Source organism: Pleurodeles waltl, chromosome 4_1 (genome assembly GCF_031143425.1).
Source record: "Pleurodeles waltl isolate 20211129_DDA chromosome 4_1, aPleWal1.hap1.20221129, whole genome shotgun sequence".
Taxonomy (NCBI): domain Eukaryota; kingdom Metazoa; phylum Chordata; class Amphibia; order Caudata; family Salamandridae; genus Pleurodeles; species Pleurodeles waltl.
In genome coordinates this window covers 166257487-166280145 of record NC_090442.1, presented here as the reverse complement: position 1 = coordinate 166280145, position 22659 = coordinate 166257487, and the positions used below count along the sequence as shown (strand labels likewise).

Below are 22659 nucleotides of genomic sequence, written 5' to 3'. Positions count from 1 at the left end.
TATCACATCCGCCAAGGTCATAATCAGGCCCATAATGGGCTTGGGTCTCTTTTGGTGGGGTGAATTCCCTTTATCCTGCAGCCCCTATACCTCAGTTCATATCAGGCACTTTCATCTAATGGATATAGGGTCACCAAATGACATGAATTATACTAGATGGGCAAATAATGCAATCATCTTTTAAATGCCAAATTAGCCCTGAACCATATACTTGACAATACATTGAATAAATGAATGAAATCAAACTTATAAAGCCAGGCAGCTACCCAGAGCTCACCTATCACTACAGATAATTTCCACATAGGGAGAGGAAGGATGTTTAAGATCGTGGAAGCTGAAACAGCCAGGTTTAAGCTGTTTTTGAAAGAGGTTATGATTTGGAATGCTTCTTATTTGTAGGCCAAGTAAATTCCATTGAATAGTAGCTAGGAAGGAGAAACAACTCCCTCCTTGTCTAGTTCTGAAAATTGTTGGGGAGGTGGTAGTTTAGAAGAAGAAAATAACTAAATTATGACGTTCTGATATTGAACTATAGAGCAGGAAGTACTGCTTGTTTGCTTGGCAAATGCAGCAAAGTTTACATAAGAAAAGCTAAAAGAGCTCTGTAAGTTGGTTATTGCACCCTCACCCCCAACGAGGAGCAGGACCTGATGATGAAGCACACCAAATCTTTGAGTGAGGGCTCCTGTATCCTACCAAGGGATGTCGTATAATCAGCGCCTATGCCCTTGGCTTTGTATAGTTGCATTTGACAAGCAAACACACAGTATTTGTTTGCTCCACATATCAATATTGGAACGCCATACTTTAATTATTTGGTTATGAGAGGACCTATGAAAGACCTCCCGACCTCTCTTCCCCTCTATTTTTATTAGGAATTTATTAGAAGGGCTTAGGAGGATCGAAGCTGCTACCTGGGTTGTTAACATATTTGTTTAGGCCATGAATAGGAACCATCTCGTTTTGGCTTTGGTAGGCTAGACACATGCCTTTAAACACTAAGCATTTTCTTACAGGGAGTCAATGCAGAGTTTTCCAGTGCGTAGTGGCAGAAGACTAGTTGGTGGCTATTTAAGGACCCAGTGGCACTTTTTGCACTACTTGCAGTTGGAAGATGACATACTGGTGACTACCCAGATATATGGCCTATGTGTATTCCAGGTGAGAGGTTACCAATGCTGGATAAATGTTTGCCTGCTCATTCTGGTAGAAGGTGACCCGTTTTGTCCAGTGTCCAGTTATGCAGGCTAACATTGAGGTGACCATATTGAGGTGTTGTTTCCTAAAAGCATTATCTCAGGTTTGTGTCTATTCAATTTTAGGTTGCTATCTTTAATCCTGCTTGTGACCCTACTCTACAAAAGCTTTTCTTGTAGGCTCTGGATCTTCAGAAGTGGATACAGTTATCTGAGTATCACTTGCAAAGGAAGAGATTTTGAAGCAAAATTATCTTAAAACATCAGCCAGTGGTGCAATATAAATATTAAACAATATAGGGCCCTGAGGCCCACATTCAAAAGAGGAAGGACGAGACTGATAGGGAAGTGGGGATATATGTCTAAACTGTAAAAGAAGAAACAAGCCATCTGTGGGCAACCTTGCTTGTGCCAAAATCAGAGAGTCTACGTAGTAAGGTAGAGTGACAGATTGTGTTGAAGTCCAAGGAGAGATCCAAAAAGATGAGGGCAGCAGATCAGCCCTTGTCCAAGATCATCGTTATGCCATCTGTGATGGAAGCCAGAGCGGTTTCAGTGCTATGACCAGTAAAAAGGAAATAATCAGTTTATAAACATTGCCAGGAAGCTGTGATATTGCACATATAGTATCATAAAGTGCAAATGCGGTATAATAATACATTTATAAACATTATCAATCAGCAATAATATTGCACACAGATTGTTATAAAGTGGGAAAATACTATGAGTGCAAACCACACACTAAATTTCAGAGATTCAGGCCACAACTGAAAAACAATTGCACAGAATCAGTAATCAACTTTGAGAACGAATACTTTTCTTATGACTCAACCACGCAGAGGATAAAAACTTAGAAACCCCCAAAAACCTTTTTTATTTCATATCAGATCTAATTATTCTCAACGCGTGTTCAATTTGCCTGATACTCAAAGAAAGACACATTGGTTTGATCCACTTCTTGTGAGGAGTTCAATTAGTGTCACAAAAATAAAAATAAATTATGTAAAGTTTCAATCTCCAGGTTGCAAAAAGGACAGAAAGTGCTGGCACAGTAATGCGCTCCCCAACAGATACAAAAACTATTAATATGTAGTTCCATGTCTGAATCTCATAAACAACTGCTTGGCTAAGAGTGAGGTCATCTTATCCAAAAAAGGCTCAATGGGGGACCTACTGTAAAATCAAGAAAACCATCCTCTCCGACTGCCCGGTTTTCTCAATTCCTTCTACAAAAAAAGCCTTTAGTTTGTCTTTTACTACAGATCTAGAAATAAAGGCAGCAGGAGAGTCCCAAAGCACAGCTAGGTCGAACCTAAAGATAATTTCCTTTACAGACCTAAGACAAGGAATTTCAAAGCAGACATTGGACTACATTAGTTCCACAAGTGGAAGCCAATCCAGATATTAAACTCCCCAGATGTTTTATTGATGTTTGAGCCAATAACTGGAATTTCAAACAAGGATTCTGGTTGATTTTTGTCCAGATCTGGGTCTGTGAGGTGGGGCCGACAATGCTCTGGATTTCCTGTTTCATGGAGATTAAGGCCCACATTATGAGTGTGGCGGTCTTAGGACCGCCGCATTACAAGTAGGCCTTTTTGGCCAAAGCCAAACCCCCACAATGCCTCCCGGCCTGCCGGTGCAGTCACACCGACGCGACCAGCGGTGAGCTCGTCCGGGCTGGCGACAGGCCTCAGACCGCCAGCTGTATTAGGAGGCAGCATACCGCGAGGCTTTTCGCGGCAGTCACCCCACCACAAAAAGTCTAGCTGCAATGCACCCGGTGACAGGAATCCCCATTTCTGTCAGCGGCACACGCACTGCCACACGTCCACACACATGCACCCCCCCCCCACCCGTCCACACCCTTCCAAACATCCCCCACCCAACTGCACACTTCCATAATGACACCCCCACCCGCTCTCACACTAACATACAGACCCACTCACACATACGCATCCACAATCATTCACACCCCCTCCGCATTTATGCACACCGCCACCCTCTCCACACACGCATACACAGACACCCCACTCGCTCGCTCACAAACATGCACTCAGACACCCCATTCGCACACATACACGCACTCAGACATCCTCATTCGCACAAATACATGCACTCAGACAGATATCCCCACCCCTCTGCATATAAACACACACACACTCCGACACATCCCCCCTCTGCTTCCATTCGGACACACCCTCCACGCACCCATGCATGCACACGCACTCACGCACACTCATTCTGCTACACATAAACGCACACACCACACACATGCACCCAACACTCCTCCTCCACCTCCTTCTTTCGACGGTCCACTTACCTCTTTCGGCGAGGTGGTCGTCTGGGAGGGGATGGGTCCTGGTGTCTTCCACCGCCAGCACCTCACTGCCATACAGGACACCGCCGAGCCTTATTACGCATCCTAATACGGCGGGTGGAGTCCTGTTGGCGTGGCGGTGCTGGCGGTGGAACCGCCTCTCTTCCTCCATTAGCCAGGCCGACGGGGACGGATTCCGCCCGTACACAGGCAGAAATCCAGATCTTCTATAGATATGGCAGTGTTCAGACCTTCAGCAGCTTTAGCGGTCTTGCAAAAAGACCGCCTAAGTCATAATGAGGGCCTAAATGTTCAAGGGATGGTTAGAGGATCCATCCAGATAAAGGACGTTTTTTTTTTTCACTGATATCAAATTTATGACTAGTAAAAAAAAAAAAAAAACAGGTCTAACAAATGTCCTGCAAGCTGAGTTGGGCCTTCCACAAATTGGACGAAACCAGACCTTTTAAGGAATTTAGTAGATTTATGGGCATATTAATTAGAAGTTTACTCTCATGTTACGTCACTTTTAGTGATGCAACAGCAGTGCAAACCTGTAAACCATATTTATGAGGCCACTTTGCATGACTTTGAGTGGCCTTATAAATATGGAGTAAGGCAAGGCAGTGCAAAGCTCTGCTTTGCCTTATTCTGTGTTAGGGGGGCGTTCTATGGGCATTGAGGTGAGTGTTCCCATGCAACACCCATGGATTTTAATGCATCCCCAGTTTACAAAACTATACAAACCTGGGGATGTGCCAAAACCTTACGCCTCCCAGGGGAGGTGCAATAGGGAGAAATATCTTTATTTCTCCTCATTCTTAACTCTTAACAGGTAAAAGCCTCCCAAGATTGTTTTCGTGCAGGAAGGTGCCCCTTTTTGCACAAAAAAAATCCTTTCGACAACTATTCCACCCTTGCTCCATGGTGCAGGGGTTCTTGTGTTGGCACTAGGCAGCCAAAACAGCGTCATCACCGTGGGAAAGGACAGGAGTGTTCTGTATTACATTGATATGGCGCATTCCTGCCCTTTCCCTTAGACCCAGGGCAACGCAGCAAGGTGACTTGCTGCGCTGCCCTGAGCCAGACACCCAATAATATACAGGGAGTGCAGAATTATTAGGCAAATGAGTATTTTGACCACATCATCCTCTTTATGCATGTTGTCTTACTCCAAGCTATATAGGCTCGAAAGCCTACTACCAATTAAGCATATTAGGTGATGTGCATCTCTGTAATGAGAAGGGGTGTGGTCTAATGACATCAACACCCTATATCAGGTGTGCATAATTATTAGGCAACTTCCTTTCCTTTGGCAAAATGGGTCAAAAGAAGGACTTGACAGGCTCAGAAAAGTCAAAAATAGTGAGATATCTTGCAGAGGGATGCAGCACTCTTAAAATTGCAAAGCTTCTGAAGCGTGATCATCGAACAATCAAGCGTTTCATTCAAAATAGTCAACAGGGTCGCAAGAAGCGTGTGAAAAAACCAAGGCGCAAAATAACTGCCCATGAACTGAGAAAAGTCAAGCGTGCAGCTGCCACGATGCCACTTGCCACCAGTTTGGCCATATTTCAGAGCTGCAACATCACTGGAGTGCCCAAAAGCACAAGGTGTGCAATACTCAGAGACATGGCCAAGGTAAGAAAGGCTGAAAGACGACCACCACTGAACAAGACACACAAGCTGAAACGTCAAGACTGGGCCAAGAAATATCTCAAGACTGATTTTTATAAGGTTTTATGGACTGATGAAATGAGAGTGAGTCTTGATGGGCCAGATGGATGGGCCCGTGGCTGGATTGGTAAAGGGCAGAGAGCTCCAGTCCGACTGAGACGCCAGCAAGGTGGAGGTGGAGTACTGGTTTGAGCTGGTATCATCAAAGATGAGCTTGTGGGGCCTTTTCGGGTTGAGGATGGAGTCAAGCTCAACTCCCAGTCCTACAGCCAGTTCCTGGAAGACACCTTCTTCAAGCAGTGGTACAGGAAGAAGTCTGCATCCTTCAAGAAAAACATGATTTTCATGCAGGACAATGCTCCATCACACGCGTCCAAGTACTCCACAGCGTGGCTGGCAAGAAAGGGTATAAAAGAAGGAAATCTAATGACATGGCCTCCTTGTCCACCTGATCTGAACCCCATTGAGAACCTGTGGTCCATCATCAAATGTGAGATTTACAAGGAGGGAAAACAGTACACCTCTCTGAACAGTGTCTGGGAGGCTGTGGTTGCTGCTGCACGCAATGTTGATGGTGAACAGATCAAAACACTGACAGAATCCATGGATGGCAGGCTTTTGAGTGTCCTTGCAAAGAAAGGTGGCTATATTGGTCACTGATTTGTTTTTGTTTTGTTTTTGAATGTCAGAAATGTATATTTGTGAATGTTGAGATGTTATATTGGTTTCACTGGTAATAATAAATAATTGAAATGGGTATATATTTTTTTTTGTTAAGTTGCCTAATAATTATGCACAGTAATAGTCACCTGCACACACAGATATCCCCCTAACATAGCTAAAACTAAAAACAAACTAAAAACTACTTCCAAAAATATTCAGCTTTGATATTAATGAGTTTTTTGGGTTCATTGAGAACATGGTTGTTGTTCAATAATAAAATTAATCCTCAAAAATACAATTTGCCTAATAATTCTGCACTCCCTGTAGGCCTTAGTGACTCTTGAACCTCCTGACAGTCTAGGTGAAAATTGAGGTCTTCTAGTATAATAAAGTTAGCTTTTTTAGTAACCAAGGGAGCCAAATCAGGGCAGATATTGTTGTTGAAATTGGCTCTGGGTTTTGTAGTATATTTTAGATACTGAAAAGCAGTTGTTATTACAGGCTTTAATAGAAAATACTAGTCCTGCTGCTTCGTGGGGAGATTGTGGAAACAATGCATACACAATGTACTTTAATTCCACTGCATGTGTGCCATGGTTAACAAAGCTAATTCTCACCTCATCCTCCTAAGCTCCTCCAGATCCAAAAAACATAAAAATCTCGAGAAGACTCAAGAGGAAAATGGGACATGAGAATGAGAGAATAAATAACCAATGGGAAGATCAGTGCATGTTTTACTACACCTAGAATATAGAACAACACTGAACATCAACCAGTGGTATGTGGGGAAAACATAATTTCTCTATCACATTTACATACCTTCAATCACTGTACTTCATTCTCCGCTTTATTTCTCCTGCTTGGTTCAACTGGTAACTATAAAGAAATGTCAGTGGTAATATATTTGGAAATGACTTCTTCCTGTTACATAAATAGAAATGCACTCTTAACAAACTTTAACTATTCACCAACTGTATCGTTTAAACAAATGCTGAGTCAAATTATTACGTATAAACATTAGCTCTCTCAAGATAAATATTTCTAATCAAATTCAAATGTTGCACAAGGTGATTAAGAAAATACTGAACTCCATGTAAATGATCTGTTTGTTTAAAGTAAGATAAAAAATAAAATAAAAGTAAAGTGTGCTTCAAACATGTCCTTGTCCATTTCATAATTCATAAATCAGTTTAGCCTTTCGGACAGACTCTGAATACTGCATTCTGCAGCACACATAGAAGTGCCAAATCGCCATTATAGGTTGTCTGTGTGCAGGAAGAGACACCTTCCTGCACATAAACAATCACACCCCTCAACGCAGGCACCCCTGCACTATGGTGCAAGGATGCCTGCGTTTGTGCAGGCTGCTTAATTTAGCACCGGCGCAGGGGGAAACGAAGGACTGCACTGTATTTCTGTAAATACGGCACATCCCTGCGTTTCAAAAGTGACGCAGTGCAGTGCAGCGCTGCTACAACATCGGGCTGCGACACTTTGGCTTAAATCAGGGCCAAAATGTCTTTAAACCAGTAAAGGATAAATTTACTTGCAAAACTCCAGTAAATGTAAGCAGTCTTTAGTTTCCGATTAAGATAGCACCTCAGATCTTAAACTGTCATCCCAGGAATGAAAAGGTAACATTAAAGCGTAAATCTCCAAATAGTTGCTCCAAGTTACAAAAAGCATCCTAGAATCGAAAACAGCTTCCCAGCCACTAACTAGCCTACCACACAAACAGACGGGAAGCAAGAATTGGAAGTCAGAGCGTCTCTTACGTCGTGACGCAAAATTCATGTTAATCTAAGAATTCACAGTACACATTGTTGCAGTCTGCTTACCTGGCCTGAGTACTCGTCTTCTGTCTCTGACAGATTGCCCCCACACTTCCCCATCAGGTTCCTCTTTGTAGATTTAAGCAGTGCCCCTCCCCTTTTGTGGTACAATCTTGCCTGATTAGGGTGTAGTTTTGCGGAACGACAATGACAAAGTCGGGCCCTGATGCCGCATACAGACATGTTTCATTTCAGTCAGGGCTTTTGGTTTCAATTCATTCTCCCATTTTGGTTTTATTCCTAGGTGGGGATCTAACGTTACAAGGTATCATTTTAGAGAGCTACCCAAACTCCTCATCTTTTTGCACCGTTGTGTTGTTATTTGTTAAGATTATAAAACCACTTTTTTACACCTCGTATTCTGAGTGTAATAGATTCAACAGCATACCTTTAGGATGGTAGGTATAAAGTTCCTCAGTAGAGTAACGTACTCTGGCCTGTCGTTTTCTAGGTCTCTGGAACTTGGCACGATCTGAGGGTAGGCTTGGTGTAGCTATGCGGCTGCTGCTTGTGTCCGCTGCACATGTCCGCTGTGCCAGTGAACATATAGCGCACCACTCAAAGGGGGGTGGCCGTGGGAGGACTCTCTCCCATCTTTCAGTAAAACAATTGGCCAACTGAAAATCCGAATTTACCATGTGATAAAATTGTCCCAGTGCTGTGCATCTTGTAATTATGGCTCTAGACAGTTAGGGGGGGGTCAATCAATATATTCATTATTTGGTTATTAAAATAATCATAAAAAGCACAGTTAAAAACCATTAAATTCAACTTTCCATTAAAAAAATCCCCAAAAACATACATACCAGTAAACTTTAAAACAACATGGATTTGTGGTATATTTTATGGCTCATTAAAAAAAAAACTATATCATTACAAATTAGAGGAAAGCTCAGCATTCTCAATCCATAGTGTTTAAGAACTGGTACTAAAAACTATTGTGTACAAGGTTTATAAAAAGAGCAAAAACATGTAAACTGCATAAGTGTTTGTAGCGACGATTCATCTCCAGTCCAGCTCAATATGTTGATAGGATTGAATTGACCAAGTGGAAAGCTAAGCTTAGGATGGATACTGCCCAAGCATATCTGATAAGGAGAGCTCACTCCTAAGGGCTGGTAACTAAGGGCCTGATTTAGATATCGACAGAAGTGTTACTCCGTCACAGTGGTGACAAATATCCCGTCCGCTGAAACCTAAATCCCATAGGAAACAACGGGATTTAGATTTCGGCAGATGGGATATCCACCACTGTTGTGACGGAGTAGTCCTCTGTCGAAAATGTAAATCAGGTCCTCGGTGTAACTAAGGCTCCATACCCAGTTATGTTTTGGCTATCATATAATACTGAATAGATAATCTTTTCATCTTATCTGCCCCGGGGAAAAAAGTCACTAAAGAAATAAACTGGTCTTTAACCCTTGGAATCTAGCCCTGTGTTATCAACTGGGGCCTGCTAAAGAGATCTGGCCTGGCAAGGTTATCAGCTGTTGATTTAATGTATTGCAGCCACAGAATTTTGTGTCCTTGATCACAAGTAAGACAGTCTTCAGTTACTTGTCTATAAGTGATGCATGCTTATTACACAACTATAACAAGATTGATGCAAATTTCATCTGATCCTCCTCACAGGTTAGCCCTGCTTACTCACATAAGAAGAACTGTGGCTTGTTAAGTGGTAGCCCCAGCAGATGCCGACAGAAGGACATTTCTTCAATCTGGAGGCTGTGTGTATATGAAAACCCCAAAGTACCGCTAGTGAGACAGTGTGGCTAAGAGCTAATTGAATCGAAATTAATGCCCAGATGTGCCTTTGATGAGAACTGGGCAAAATGTATTTTATTTCCTGCAACAGGCCATAGAATATTTCTTGATAGAATTAGTATTCAGATCCAAATAGTACATAAAAATTACAGAAAGTATCTATTAAGTTTCTAAGGCTGTTAAAAAAAAACTTTTTATTTGGTTTTGAAGCATATACAGCAGTGGCAGTAGGACATATCAATTCACAGCATTACAACAAATAGTACCTCACAAATAAAAACATATGCATGGCATAGTACAAACGAGTTTGTGAAGGGTAGCCTGGGTGTAATATAAAGCATTGTTTAGAGGGCCAGAGGGGTGTGTGCCTACCCTATCACAATGCTGGCAACTGGGAGAGGGCAATAAAACTGGGGAGGGAAACAGGCATGGTTCCATGGCTATGGTGGCAGGGTATAATATGGGAGGTGTGTTGTCTTGTTGATGAGGGTTTGGGCATAGCTCAATGCAGGGGGCCAGCTGTGGGTGGCCGGCAGAGGGCATCAAAAAGGGGGGAGGGCAGAAGTGGTGGGGAGCGATGACAGGAACAGTGGATATTGGATGTTCCCGTGAACATTGGCAGGGTGAGGCGGCAGGTAATAAAACAGGTGAGAGGGTTCCCTTGGAGGCAGATCGTCGCTGCTCATACTGTCATTAAGACTGCATTATTTGTGCACATTAACACCAGGATGGGTTTTGAGCACACCATTGATATGTCCTTACAGTTAGCAATGAGAAATACATTAAGATTATTAAGATACAATAAAAAACTATTGGAGCAAGGATGCAGCCCTGCCGCACCTCCCATTCAAGCACAATTCTATTGGTTTAGTCACCTCCAGCCCCACATCTTACTGATGCTGAAACCTGTAAATGCAGTGCCCGGAGAAAGTCAACCGAGGTCGTATGCATGCCCATATTGGGTAGGATATTCCACAACTTGGACCCACTGACTATCAAAAGCACTACTGAGATCCATAAGTGATAGGTAAAGCTGATCTGCCTTTGCCACTCTATATTTACATTGAATTAGGTGACAGTTTAAACATTGTTCCAATGTTCCTATTCCTGTTTTCGTGCACTCACCCACACCCAACATTCTCTGCATCCAGACCAACAGCACCCAACACCACTCTCACGTTCATGCAGTCTGGCAACCAACCACACAACATTCCACACTTACATGCATGCTCCTCAGCACCCTCTCGCTCACCAAACTTGGACGCGATGTGAGACCTGCTGTATGACAGTGCCCCAGACCTTCTTTCCTCATGGAAACATGGCTGCTCCCTGCATTGGCACCTGGCATCGCCACAGCCATCTCCCTCAGCTAGAAGGCAGCTGGTTTTCATCCATTGGCCAGTTTCAGTGATGCAGGTATTTAACTTGATCTGGGTACTGAGCTCCTTGTCCATGGGGGAAAGAATGAGTTGCGTGTTGTCAGGGTGGGAGAGGACGTTGATATTTTGAAAGCAGATGATGCTGGATAGAGGGATCATGTATGCGTTGATCTTGGTCAGCCTCAGAAGATCCTGGCGGAACTCCACAGATAGGGTCTCAGGTGTCCGACGTATAGAGTGCCAGGCTGGCTGATTGTGAACATGTCTCAAAATACAGAGAGCAACTGCACTGGCTCTTAGTAGCCAAAGAATCCTATTCAAATCTACTTGCCTGTGGATAAAATATATTATGGCAATAGTCCTACACTCCCCTCTCAGAAATTTCAGAAACATGCTCCCGTTCACTACTCCAGATCTGCCAACAAAATCAGATTTGTAATAACAAAATAGCAACTTGACAAATAGTGGAGAGGATTCTTTCCTTTTCTTGGAATAAAATTCTTGAATTCCCTACCATTTCCAAAAAGGGCAAAAGCAAACCTTTTGAAACTCAGAATGCTGCTTGAAATGTGGCATTGCCCCTAATAGATGGCCATTGTCAGGAATTGATGTGGCATCCCGTAGATACTGCGCCTAAAGACTCCTCACTACACAATAGCGTGCATTACAAGTAACCTACAATAAATAAATACAACTAATATTGGTGTGTTGAAGGTACATTAGTGTATGCAAACTTAAATAACCAAAATTTAAAATTTTATAATCATTGCAGTAATCAGTGTGGTTCTTCCTTCTGATTCAGCTGCTGTGATCTTGAAAATAGATCTTCTGTCTGGATAGTTGCATTGGTAGCTTATTTTCTAGTATGCATTTATAGATTTTCTTTGCTAAATGTTATGCACCTGGATCTCTGCTCTTTAAATGGTGTTTGGACAACATGTCAATTCCAAAATATTGTGTGGACAAAATATTATGTCAAGAATATCAAGTACAAAACTATTGTGAAGGTAAGTTTCTATGGGTACCCAGCGTTTTACTATACTTAACTCCACATATATGTACCTTGCCAATATATATATCTTCAAGGTACATGTAAAGAGATTCGGGTACAGAATGAACCCAGCACACATCCCAGAAGCCGTACCCAAATGGCATGTAACTCTATAAAATGATAACCCTATTGATCTGGGAAATAATGTAATATCTGTCACAGTTGATTCTTAGATCATCAGATAGGCAGATGTATTCCAATTTTCAACAAAATTGCTTAGGCAAACGATTTTGGAGGTATGCTGTGAGATCAGGTTTTCATTGGTGTTTGGTCTAATTCCCTTATCATGGCATCCTTTATACATTCTTGAGGATATGTATTCTGCGTGATTTATAATACAATCATATTGCTGGAGGTTGCTGAATTTGTTTGTCAGCATTCATTGATGATTTAAAGGTACCGTTATTCCCAATCATTTGAATGACTCACCTAACTGGTTTGGAATTATGATGCGGATCATTTGCTTGAGCATTTCATTTGTATTTCAGTAGCCCTGAAGAAGCGACTGTGTTGCGAAACACGTGTTGGTTGTAATTGTACATCTTATTAAATTCCACACCTGCACTTATATGCATCTATAAAGACAGAAGTCTTTATAATTTGGTTGAAAATTGGAATAAATCTCTTTATCTCATGACCTACAGATTAACTGTGATGGACATTGAATTCTTTTCCCAGATCAATAGGTTTATTATTCCTCAAGGTATGTAGATTTGGAGTTAAGAATAGCTAATCTATACTTACCTATTTGCACTTACCATCTCAGTATTTTGGTCCTTGATATTTTTGATACAATACTCTGTGCACACTATATTTGTAGCGTAAATATTATATCTGGCAACCCTTAAAATAATTTAAATACTTCAAGTGGTTTAAAAAGTTTACTCTTCTTATGTGCCCTCTTTGTTGATTGTCCATCTGTCTCATCAGTGCTTTTTTCTCTTTCAGTTCCACAATAAGGTAACCTGCTTTCTGCTCCATCATATTGAGGAGCCCTGCTCTCTGGGGGCACACGCTGCAGTCATAGTGCCCCCAACGTGGATCATTAAGGTGAAGAGACCTCAGGTAACTGCATGCGCATCTGTGTGTGACACACACATGCACATTTGTGTGTGAATTTCTGCACTGTTTTGAACATCACATCTATGTGTGACCCCATATCATCTGTGCTTCACCCATGTGAATATCTTTGTGCAAATGTTTGTGCATCTGTGCACTGTACACATGCACCTCCGTGTGAATACCCAGGACAACGTTATCTGACTGCCTGCGCACATTTCTGAATATCTGCATGCCTAAATGTAAGTTATCTGTACTTCTTTGTGTGGTACACCTGTATTCTATGTGACCCATAGCACTTTATGATGTAAAATGACGAGTGTTTAGACAGTGTCAAGTCCCTTTGGTTTTTAAATGCATTTATTGAGCAGTAGATGTTCTCAAACCCATCTATTAGTGTGTTCATTGCCTGTTATACAAAGGTGTATGTGATTGCTTTCCAACTCTTGTAGTAATGATATAATAATGCAATGCCAAGCATAGATGGCAGCTAAATATATCTGAATCCAGTTTGTACCTGGGCATGTTCATGAACTATACACCAAGCTGAGTTAAAGAGGTTCAGAATCTGAAAATACAGAGTACCTTGAGGCACACTTGGCTTCTGGAACAGAATACTGAACAGGGCAGTAGAGATGCTGAGCTTACCTTTTTGACTGTTAGTGTGATAATCCCACTGTGGGATCAGTGCAGGCTAGAGATGAATTAAGTTGAGAAACTGCAACTATTCACATAAAAGTACACAAACATTTTGGTTCGGATGGCCACAACCTTTTATATTAAAGAAACCCCCAAAAATTTAACCAAATTCTTTTCAGAGTTCCTTCTTTGACAAGTTACATGTCGAGGCCATGGGACTGTAGCTGGCTTGGTTTACCTCAAGTGTAGATATCAGAAAGCACCTCCTTTTAACTATTAATGAAAACAGGCAAGCCGTCTTGATTCTACTGGACCTGTCGGCAGCCGGTGGCACAGTGTTCCAGTGTGAAGAGTCTGTCAAGAGTTTTACAGCTTGCCCTGAATTGGATCTGATCATCCCTCCATAATCAATGCCAGAAGATATTAAGCAACTCTATTGTATCATCCTTCCACAAAATGCAGATAATAGCAGCACAACACTCATCCCTTTCAACTCTTCTGTTCAACATCTTCATGGTCCTCCTGATGCATGTATTTGATCGTCAGCAGGGACAGCTGGTGATATCCAAACTCACTTTCATCTCAAGAATACCTCAAATGAGCATGTAATTAGACAATATTAATTATTGGATGAACAAGAACTCCCTCTTTTTGAATGACCTAAGACTTAAGTTCTGTTCATAGGAGGGTGTGGTCTTGAGTTGCTGTTTTTGAGTGACTTTCAAGTCTGGGCCCTCCACTGACACCCAAAGAACATACTAGGAATCGAGGATCACTTATTCTGTTTTAGTCCTCAATCATTGTAGTTGATATTGTGATTTGAATGCATAGTCTTAGAATAAACAATGCACTCCAACATCTCAGGACATCTGGATGTTAGCGCTGGACTTGGAAGATGCTTATTTCCACATCCCAGACGTGCCTGCCCAGAGACATTCCCTGCAGTTCACGGTGGGCCATGAGCACTTTCAGTTTGCTGTACCTCCTTATGGCCTTACCATGCCCCTGGGTTATTCACCGAGGTGATGACGGTGGCTGCAGCTCATCAACGGAAGTCAGGGATTTCAGTCTTCCCCTACCTTGATGACTGGTTCTTGAAGGTGGGCTCATCCCAGGCATTCGTCTCCCACTTTCAGATTATGACGAACCTCCTGTACTCACTAGGGTTCACCATCAACATGCCAAAGTGACACCTGAATCCTTCTCAGATGCTCCCTTTCATCAGAGCTGTTAAGGACATAGTGCAGTTTTGAGCCTATCCTCCTGAGTGGCAAGTCCAGGATATTCAGGCTATGATACTGATGTTTCAACCTCTATCCTGGATTTCAGTGAGACTGACTCTGAGGCTGTTGGGTCTGATGGCCTCCTGCATCCAGCTGATGACACATGCCCACTGGCATATGCGGGCTCTGTAGTGGTGCAATGGGATCTGAAGGCCAGTGGGTGAAGCATCAGGTGAATCTCTCTGACATGGTACAGATCTTGGCGGGAACTGCAATAGATAGCTAGTGGTGACTGACGAACTGCGATTCTGTCAGACCCGTCTCCCTTCCCCAGCCAGAGTTGACTGTAGAGACCGATGTGTCCCTTCTGTGCTGGGGTTGCCATTGGATAGAGGTGGAGATCAGAGGACTGTGGTCTCTGGCGGAGTCCAAGCTTCACATAAACCTGTTGGTGCTTCGGGCGGTCCGCTTGGCATCTAAAGGCTTTTTTCCTGTGTTCAAGGGAAGGTTGGTGGAAGTGTTCATGGACAAAACCACCGCCATGTGGTACATCAACAAACATGGCGGGGTGAGGTTGTGGACCCTGTGTCAACAGGCCCTGCACCTCTGGACATAGCTGGAACAGCAGGGCATTTCCCTGGTTGTTCAACATCTGGTGGGCTCTTTGAATGCCAGAACAGACAAACTCAGCTGGAGGTGCCCAGCCGATCACAAATAGCCTCTTCACGCGGAGGTGGTGCAAGGTCTTTTTCAACAGTGAGTAGTGCCTTGGTTAGATCTCCACCGCTGAGAATGCACAATGTCAGCAGTTTTGTGCGCTGGAGTTTCCAAGGTGACTCTCGCTCTGAGACACCTTTCGTCTCGAGTTGGGCTCCAGCCTCCTGTATGACTTTCCACCAATACCACTCCTCCCAGAGTTCTCAAGAAGATCATGAATGACCGGTACCAAGTCATCCTTGTAACTCCGGATTGGGCATGGAAAGTCTAGTGACTTGAGCTATTGGGCATGACCATCGGTCCTTCATTCAGGCTGCCTCTTCGGGAGGATCTCCTTTCACAGTAGCAGGGCAGGGTTTTGCACCCAAACCGGCACACCCACAACGTCTATGCATGGACATTGAGCAGCAGCCGTTGACAGCCTTCAACCTTCCTCCTGATGTCTGTGATGCATCCCTCCACCAAGATGGTATGCGCCTGTCATTGGGACAGATTTGTATCATGGCGTGTTTCTCACCATGTCAACCCATTGTCTGCACCTCTGTCACAAGTTCTCTTGTTTGCACTATCTTTGTCCCAGCAGGGCTCTGCTTTGGACAAAGTTAAGGGTTACCTGTCTGCCATCTCTGGATTTCTGTGGTTGCCGGACTAACCTTCTCTCTTTGAATCACCGGTTGTAGGTAGGTTCCTTAAAGGCCTATAACTCATGTTCCCACCTACACCACTTGTTATGCCTCAGTGGGACCCCAACTTAGTCCATTCTTCTCTTATGTGCGCTCCCTTCGAGCCTCTACATAAATGTCCCTGTTGACCATAAAAAATGTTTTCTTAGTGGTCATAACATCGGCCAGGAAGGTCAAGGCACCCTTCTTACACTACATTTTATCTAGATAAAATCTTTGTTTGGTCTTGTGTCTCCTTCCTGCAAAAGGTTGTCACTCCTTTTCATGTACGCCAGAACATCAACCTACCTATCTTTTTTGCTCCTCCCCACCCTCCTAAAGAAAAGGAGAGACTGCATTGCCTGGACCCAAAAAGAGCTTTGTCTTTCTACCTTGACTGCACAAAATAATTCATGGTGGACAAACAACCCTTTGTGGGTTATGTAGGTGCAAAACAGAGGAAAGCTGTACAGAAAAGGACCATCTCGCAGATTGTCTTGTGCATAAAAATCTGCTGCGCATTGAGGGCTTGTGGGCTCATTCTACCCAAGCCATGGCTATGACAACTGCATTAGCGCATGGTGTCCCTCTCCTGGACATTTGTCAGGCAGCAATGTGGGCATCCCTCCCAAAGTTCCCAAACAGCACTACCTTGCCACTCCAGTCTGTCGTGACAGGCACTTTGCCATTTAGGTCCTCTAGGATTCTTTGGTTTGATTGGATCCGCAGTCCCACCTCGTATTGCTTGAGTATCTATTCAAAGGTAAGGAATCTTTGAATAGAAGTCTCTATCAGATGAACAAGTTACTTACCTTCGGTAACACCTTATCAGGTAGATACTCTACCTAGCTGTAGATTACTAACCAACCCACCCATCCTCCCTGCTCTGCAGACCGGTTAAAGTACGAGGGACACCCCTTTCAGGGCCTTAGTCTTTTACACACCAATGCTCCGTGCACATCATGGCTTCACACTTCTGCAATAAAAAAGTTGTGAAAGTAACTGACGTCAAAACGCCAAGATGTCTTCTATATTGATACCGCACACCTCACTTCTGGTGCAGACGATGCCGATGAGGCTGATGTGGAGCGTAAGGATGCCACTTACTGGCATGCAGAGGTATTGCTTGAGGATCTTCCGAACCAAGTCTAATGGCTGGGGATATTGAAATGTAAGGGATATGCGGCTAGATAGAGTCTATCTGATAAGGCGTTACCAGAGGTAAGTATAGTAACTTGTTCTTCAAGCCTTTATGTTAATGGGATGTAACATTCTTGTTTGATCATGACATTTTTAGACACCATTATGTTAGCTGTTCAAAATTGGGTCTCTAGTTGGCAGAGGTATGCACCCTGTCCAAGTAAGGACCACAGACCTAGTCGGGGTAAGTAACACAACCCAAATTAACCTGTGCTCACCGTCTGGAAATTGGCACACAGAAGGCAGACTTAACTTAGAAGGCAATGTGTAAAGTGTTTGTGCAACACCTAATTACAGTAACACAGTGAAAGACACCACAACATGTTAGGAAAAAAGATAATATTTATTTGAGTAAAACAAGACCAAAAACAATAAAAATCCAATCAGTACAAGTGTAGATATGAATTTTTAAAGATTAAGGGGGTCATTACGACCTTGGCGGTCTTTTCGCAAGACCGCCGAGGTCCCGCCGTGCTGAAGACCGCCAGTGGTGGCGGTCTTCCGCGCCGCATATTATGACAGCTGGCAGGCCGCCGTCCTTTTTCGTACGGAACGCCGCCAGCAGCCATACTGGCGGACGGCGGGAAAGTGGAGGTTGCTCAACCTCCACTGCCACGTCAACAGAACACGGCCCACTGAATCTCGTCCCATGATTCGGTGTGGCGGTGTTCTGGTGGCGGAGCTGCCCCCATGGATCCCGTCCCCTCCCGGAGGATCAACAGACAAGGTAAGTTGATCGTCCGTTAGGGAAGGGGGTGGGTGGGTGTTGTGTGTTGTGTGCGTGCATGGGGGTGTGCGTGTGAGAGTGTAGAGGGGGTGAGTGAGTGAGTGTATGCGTGCGGGGGGGCTGCGTGTATGGGAAATGTGTGCAGGTCGGACGGTGTGCATGTCTGTTTGTATGTGTGCGGGTATGTGTTGTCGGGGTGTATGTGTGCGTGTAGGGCTGTGTATATGTGCATGTTGGGGGTGTTTGCGTGTAGGGGTATGTATATATGCATGTTCGGGGTCGGGGTGGGGAGGGGGGTTGTGCCACCTTTGGGGGGTGCCAGGGTGGTGGGGGATGTTGGGGGAGGATTCGTGGGGGTGGGGAAGACCCCTATCAGTGCCAGGGAAGGAATTCCCTGGCACGGATAGTGCCTACTGCCATGGATCTCATGGTGGTTCCCAACCACCCGAGATCCATGGCGGTATGCAGGGTCCTGATACCATCGGCGGTCTAGTGACGACCGCCGGGCTGGAGACCGCAATCTCCAGCCCAGCGGTTCTCACCGCCATGGCGGTCGAAATGGTGAAGTGGCGCCGCGGTCATAATTCCATTTTTTTTTTCGCCGGCCTGTTGGCGGTCTTACCGCCGCTTTACCACCGACCGCCAGGGTTGTAATGACCCCTAAATGTGAAAACCGTGCTTATAGGTATATAGAGGTCAAAAGGTTACTTGAGGCTTTGAAGGACAGGTGCATATCCAAAGTCCAGGATGACTACGATGGAGGGTAAACCAGCTACAGAACCACGCAGGGTTCGCCGAACAGTAACTTTGTTGGAGCAATGCGTCAACGGTGAGGACATGATGGGTCAATATTTCTGCCACACTCGGGGCAATGCATCCCTTTTTGAAGTTTGTATCTGCAGAAACCTCTTCTGAGACCTAGGACTGGAGGGGGGCACCACAGACAGAGGTAGGACTCACAGATGGCAGAGTCCAGCAGCACCAAGAGGCTCACATCAGGAGAGAAGCAGCAAGCCAACACAGCAGAGCAAGCAACAAAGTGGCAGTCCCTCCCACAGCACAGTGCACAGCAGCAGTAGGCCAACACAGCAATCCAGTTGCAGAGTGGCAGTCCTCCTGGCAGCACAGCAGTATTTCTTCCTGGCAGAGTGTCCTTGGTTCCAGTAGAGATCTGATTTGATGGGGTTTGCGGTCCAGTATTTATACTGTGGTGCCCTGGTTCTGGAAGGTGGGAGAAACTTCCAAGCATTCCTTTGAAGTCCACAAGGTCCCTGACCTGCCCTCCCTAGCTCCAGACACTCTACAGGGGGTTATGCAGTTCTTTGTGTGGGCAGAGGCACAGCCCTATTCAGGTGTAAGTGAGGCAGTGCTAAGCTGCAGCCCCCCCCCATCAAGCCAGTTAATGGACCATTAAAGCCCATTAAGTCACACCTAAGCCCCCATTGTGTGACTGTCTAGAGAGCCATTTCCAACATTAACAGTCAGTTTGTCTGTGTCTGTCCGTAATCAACTTTAAAAGTGACAAAATGATTGATAAGGCATTTGGTTTGTGAAGCAGCCTTTGTTGCCCACAGTCCAGCAGTCCAAGGCAGACCTGTCTCAAAATGGATATTGCCAAAGTGAATTTCTTCCGTGTCCAGCAGTATTACCAGAAACACATACTTCTTAGAAAACATTAGTTGCTGAGGCTTTGCTGTGTAACACGGTCTGCCAATAAAAAAGTGTTGTGCCAGGTGCATATATGCATTTGATTGTTTCAGCAAATAGTAAAACACAATATAAAAAGTTTTTGGGGTGAGTGAGAAGGACGATTCCTATCAGCATGTGGATCTGGAAAGTATAGCTGTGCTGTAGTTATAAGTAAGTAACTTTTTTATCCAGCAACTGTCGCCAAATTAATGTTAGCCCTTATCTCCTCCATGTGCATTTGATCCAGCGCTGTGCCATTCTCCTACAATCGGTCATCTGATGGATCTTTTCTTTGTTAACATGAGAGGTGAAGGGTGTTCGCATTAGGCAAGCAATTCAAATTAACAGTGTAACTTGTTTGGCTACACAATGAGAACTAGGAATCAGAAATAAGGGTAAAGAGTTTTATCGCAAGTTGACAGACAGAGCCCAACATTTGACCTCTGTCTTTGAATGCACAGCAAATATGACAAGATAAGAACATAATTCATAGTCCTGTTAACAGAAAGCGAACACCTGTTGAAAAATGCAAGAAGCGATGGTAAACAGGCTATATTCCACAGCCTGGGTAATGAGTTGCTGGAAAGCCTACAACAAATAAAGCCATCAAATAGAAAGCAATCAAATGTGAGTTACAAACCACATAGTAAATGGTGAGCAATGAGCAGAATGCATTCCCAGGGAGGCTTTTAGAATGTCCCCAAGAAGCATTTGCAAACCAGAGAGCTTCACTGTCTGATAGGCTTTGACCTAAAAAATAAAGTGTAGAAAGAGGACCAAGTCGTTAGAATAAAAGCCAAGTCCTTGGATCGCTAGCAGATCGTGGCAGGCCAAATCACACTAAACACAATCAAGGCTGGTCCTGTACAACAATGAATAAGTGTTGTCAATTGACCTTGGGAATCCTGTAAGAAAGACAAGTCTGTGGCTAATATGACCATGATTCCTGGATGCACTATGAACACATATGTCATGGACAAATATTATAGTCTCATGAGGATGGCAATGGTCATTTGGAGACAATATGTAACTTTACCAGAGGACAAAATACGATTGCACTTCCCCAGTTTAGCCACATTACCTCTAAAACCAGTTTGGTGAATGCTTCTCTTTCTCATTACCAAAGCTTGGCCCTGCTTAAGCTTTGCCTTGATTTTGAACTTTTCACCTCTGCATTTGATTCATCCCCTGACCGGCAAACTCTTGGCACATTACATAGTTCCCTGAATTACCCTCCCTTTCCTTTCAAGCCCTCTACTCACAGTGCCCTCCGTAGATTGCATATTTTCTAAAATCTAATTTTGAATTATGTTTGTTTGCTGTTCCTTTTTCATGTCTTATTTTGCTTACTGCCCTCTGCTAAATGAGGCCCTTATCATGCCTTCTTGAAAGTTCCTGCTGGCAATCTCCTTCTAGGTGATCCCAAACTCAGTATCTCTGGATGTCTGCCTTAGCCCGCAGATAGGACAATACTTTGAAAATGCTGCAATATACCTGGAAGCTAGTAGCTGGCCCCCTGCCTTGGGACTATGGAGAGAGAATTAGAGTCTCAGGCAAGCACATTTCAAAAGGCTTGTTTAGTTGTAGTGAATAGTAATAAATACTAAAAAGAAAATATGCATAGCTACACAAAGTTGAAGCATTAATAAAAGTGAATTTTTTGCTTTTTATTCAAGGTATAACATACACTACACAGAGGCAAGTGAGTTAAATTACTGTAAGAACATTGCATAGAGAAGCGGAGAGTAAAGGATAGACCAGAGCATTAAGTGCTTACTCAGATAGGAAGTGGCTGCAGTGTTTGTCTCATCACCCCTTTGTGAGCCGCCTCCCCCGCTCCTCGCTAAACCCTGACACAAAGAGTGATGGTGTGTGTTACTCAAACACTGTTTTGGCAGACCCTGCCCTCTTCAGATTGGCCAGTAGCCCTGAGTTCCTTATCAACATGGAGTACTCTGTATGCATGCCCTACTTTGGTACGTTGTTTTGGGGATCAGTCTGCATGTGTTGTAACTGTGGTTTTCTTGGTTTTGTGTATTGGTCATACCAGGGTAAATACTAAATTTCTGTGCTTTAGTAAATGCAACAATAACGGGCGATGTGAGCCTTGTCCACGCACTTAGGGTTTTGCAAGGTTTATCTGCCTCCTGATGCACCTAGCTTTGACTCCTCATATGGCTGGTTCTGCACAGCTGGTAGTGGAAAGCAAGGATAAGTTGAAGGATGCTGTTCTTCTTCTGATGTCTCTGTCTCTTACTGTGCTCCTTCTATATGCAGATGGCACTAAAATACTCCAGTCGGCGAAAAAAAAGGACGTCATTCAAAAGGAAAGCGAGCAAGAAAGGCAGCGAGGTGGGTGACACGTTGGATGCGGTTTTGCAGGTTTGCCAACAAATAAGGCTCTGTTTTAGGCACTAATAACCCTCTGGGAAGAGCATAGGCTCAGGTCACCTTACCAACTTGGGCTAGAAATCCAGCGCACTGCAATCCATGTACCTACCACCACCTACTAGGGGGTGGTGTGTCTAATGTAACAATCAATCCTGGAAGACTACAGGATTATTTATTAGCTTTTAGTGAGTTCCAGAGCTCTGTTTCCCCATGGATGAACACTCCTACGCAATCTACAGTATATGTTTTCACCAGCACCTCTCTAATCTTTGCCCATGCTGAGAAAGGTTGGAAATGTATTCCTGACAAGGGCAGAAGTAGAAGTTCTTCCAGGATTGGGAGAAAAGTGGTTGGAGGGAAAGTAAACTTTTAAACACTCAATAGATTTTCACATGAGCAAATCTACACATGTATATTTGCTCATGCTAAACTACAGTTCACAGATATGTTCTAGGAGTGGGATTTTCTGG

At 43.9% G+C, this 22659-nt stretch overlaps 1 protein-coding gene across 4 annotated transcripts in view; it reads left to right on the top strand.

Annotated features, from left to right (window-relative positions):
• Positions 1-22659, top strand: part of DGKI (diacylglycerol kinase iota) — a 909351-nt gene that overhangs the window by 568779 nt on the left and 317913 nt on the right. For 2 of the 4 annotated variants that reach the window (XM_069227966.1, XM_069227964.1), the window contains exons 8-9: positions 12831-12932; positions 22076-22150. In XM_069227966.1, the coding sequence (XP_069084067.1) occupies positions 12831-12932; positions 22076-22150 (177 nt within the window). Of the gene's footprint in view, positions 1-12830; positions 12948-22075; positions 22151-22659 lie in introns of all 4 variants that reach the window. The other 2 variants (XM_069227965.1, XM_069227963.1) reach the window with 1 other exon arrangement.